A 2500-nucleotide genomic window follows, 5' to 3' on the forward strand; every position below is an offset into this window, starting at 1 on the left:
CTAGGGGCCCCCCAGGGGACCTTGGGGGCCCCTTGGGGCCCCCAGCGCCGCCGCCTTGTTGGGGGAGAAGGGGATCGTCTTCTGGGATCCGATCCCAGGGTTTCTTTTGTCTTCTTGGAGTGTCTATTTGTTTATTTTGAAAAGTTTAAGGGGTTTGTTTGAAGGTTTGTTTTTATATGTTTTTCTGTGGGGCCCCACAGCAGAGCCGAACACAGTCGGCAGCAGCTGTACAGCAGGCTGCTTACTTCATTGTCTTTCTTTTGCAGTTGTTTGTTTATTTTGAATTATAACAATAAATTAAGACAGAGAGGCCTTTATACTCAGCACAAAACAGTGTTGCTGGGGCCTCATCTCCTGAAGCTACGCTCTTCGATGTACAGGGGGGCCCCCTGCATACTCGCTGCTATTAGCTGTTAGTTGCTGCTGCTGCTGCAGCAGCAATCCATTTGCTGCGATGCTTCGCTCGTCTCTCCATCGGTCTCATTATATTTACAGGGGAGCAGCGAGTGCTGTCTCCTTTCCTCGCCCGCGTCGTCTGCTGACAACTGCTGCTGCAGCAGCAGCAGCAGCAGAGGCAGCAGCAGCAACAACAAACACAGCAGCAGCACAACCAGAGGAAGCAGCAGCAGCAGCAGCAGCAACTGCTTCTAACTCCGCTGTCTCGCCTTCATGTGGCTCTGATGCTTCTCTTGATTCATCTGCTGCAGCACAGGGGGGCCCCCCGGGGCCCCTACGCGTGGGTGTGCTGATTGTAGGGGGAGGCCTTACTGGGCTTAGCGCAGCACATGCGCTGCAGCGTCTGCTGCAGCAGCAGCAGCAGCAGCAACATTCTGAGGGATTGCGGTTTCTTGCTGCTCCCCGTCTCCAGGACCATGTGTTGCATCAGATGTATGGTGGTTCTGCTGCTGCTGCTGCTGCTGCTGCTGCTGCTGCGGAGCAGCCATTTTGTATCATTGAAGCTGCTGATGAGCCTGGGGGCTGCTTAAAGAGCCGTCGCTCTGCATGCAAGGAGTTTGTATATGAGTGTGGGGCGAACAGCTTTAGGCTGACACCGGAGACAATGCTGCTGCTGCAGCAGCTGCAGCTGGAGTCTAGTTTGCTGCTGGCTCCTCGGGGGGCCCCACGCTTTGCTGCTGGGAGACACGGGCTGCTGCAGATGCCTTCATCTGTTTTATCGTTTCTTACGACCGATCTTCTCTCTTTCTCTTCTAAACTACAACTCCTAAAGGGCCTTCTCTTAGGGGCGAAACCTTGGCTACCTTCAAAGAAGCCCCAGCAGCCCCAGCAGCAGCAGCAGCAGCAGCAGCAGCAGCAGCAGCAGCTAGGGGATCCTTCTGTGGAGGAGTATATATCGAAAGTATTGGGCCCAGAAGCAGCGCTACAGCTAGCGGGGTGTATGACTGTAGGAATATATGCAGCAGCACCTGCTGCTGTTTCTATTGGCTCGGGGTTCCCCGCCCTAAAGGCTTTCTTAGACAAAGGCCTCATAAGAACATTCTTCTATAATACTTTAAACAAAATAATAATGCCCTACAGCACAAGAAGGAACCATAATAAAGATGTATATAGTGCAGCACCAACCCCCGCATCAGCAGCAGCAGCAACAGCAGCAGCAGCAGCAACAGCAGCAGGAAGCAGAAGGGAGGAGGAGACAACAAGGTGGGCACCTGCTGGAGGTCGGGGGGCAGGAACCATAATAAAGATGTATATAGTGCAGCACCAACCCCCGCATCAGCAGCAGCAGCAGCAGCAACAGCAGCAGCAGCAGGTGCAGCAGCAGGAAGCAGAAGGGAGGAGGAGACAACAAGGTGGGCACCTGCTGGAGGTCGGGGGGCCCCTCTTGTTGCTTCTCTTAAAGGGGGCCTCCAATCTCTTGCATGGGGCCTCTATTCGCAGCTGCCGTCCAGCACTTTGCTGCTGCAGCACAAACTTCTTCGGCTGCAGCCCCTCTCTTCTATGCAAAAGGAGACGCCTGGATATCTCGCAACTGTCTCCTCACCTCGAGGACAAACACAAATCTTTGCAAACCATGTCTTACTCACAATACACCCGAAGCAACTAGCACTAGTTCTAGGCCCAACGAAAGGCTCCCAGGGGGCCCCCACGGAGGCTCTCCAAGGGGGCCCCCAAGGGGCCCCCACAGAGGCCCTCCAAGAGGTTTCCAAGGGGGGCCCCCAAGGGGCCCCTCATGGGTCCTTTCAAAAGGGCCCCCAAGGGGCCCCTCATGGGTCCTTTCAAAAGGGCCCCCAAGGGGCCCTAAACGGGGACCCCCGAGGGGGCCCTCAAGGGGCCTCCATAGAGGTCCCCCATGGGTCCCTTCAAAAGGGCCTCCAGGGCCCCCCCCAAGGGACCCTCCAGGGGGCCCCCCAAGGGGCCCTCAAGGGGGCCCCCATCCCCGTGTGTGGAGGACAGAGTAAGTGCGGGGGCCCCCTTGTTAGTATTGGGAAGGAGGCTTCTATTCTGAGTGCTGCTGCAGTGCAGCAGCTGCAGTCTCTTCAAT

At 56.2% G+C, this 2500-nt stretch overlaps 1 protein-coding gene across 1 annotated transcript in view; it reads left to right on the forward strand.

Moving 5' to 3' along the window:
* Positions 1-454: 454 nt before the first annotated feature.
* Positions 455-2500, forward strand: part of EAH_00050830 (hypothetical protein, conserved) — a gene marked incomplete at both ends in the record, with an annotated part of 3045 nt that continues 999 nt past the window's right edge. Inside the window, 2 exons of the mRNA XM_013394238.1 lie at positions 455-1392; positions 1575-2413. Of these exons, the coding sequence (XP_013249692.1) occupies positions 455-1392; positions 1575-2413 (1777 nt within the window). The remainder of the gene's footprint in view (positions 1393-1574; positions 2414-2500) is intronic.

This window comes from Eimeria acervulina, genomic scaffold (genome assembly GCF_000499425.1).
Source record: "Eimeria acervulina Houghton genomic scaffold, Eah_scaff859, whole genome shotgun sequence".
Taxonomy (NCBI): domain Eukaryota; phylum Apicomplexa; class Conoidasida; order Eucoccidiorida; family Eimeriidae; genus Eimeria; species Eimeria acervulina.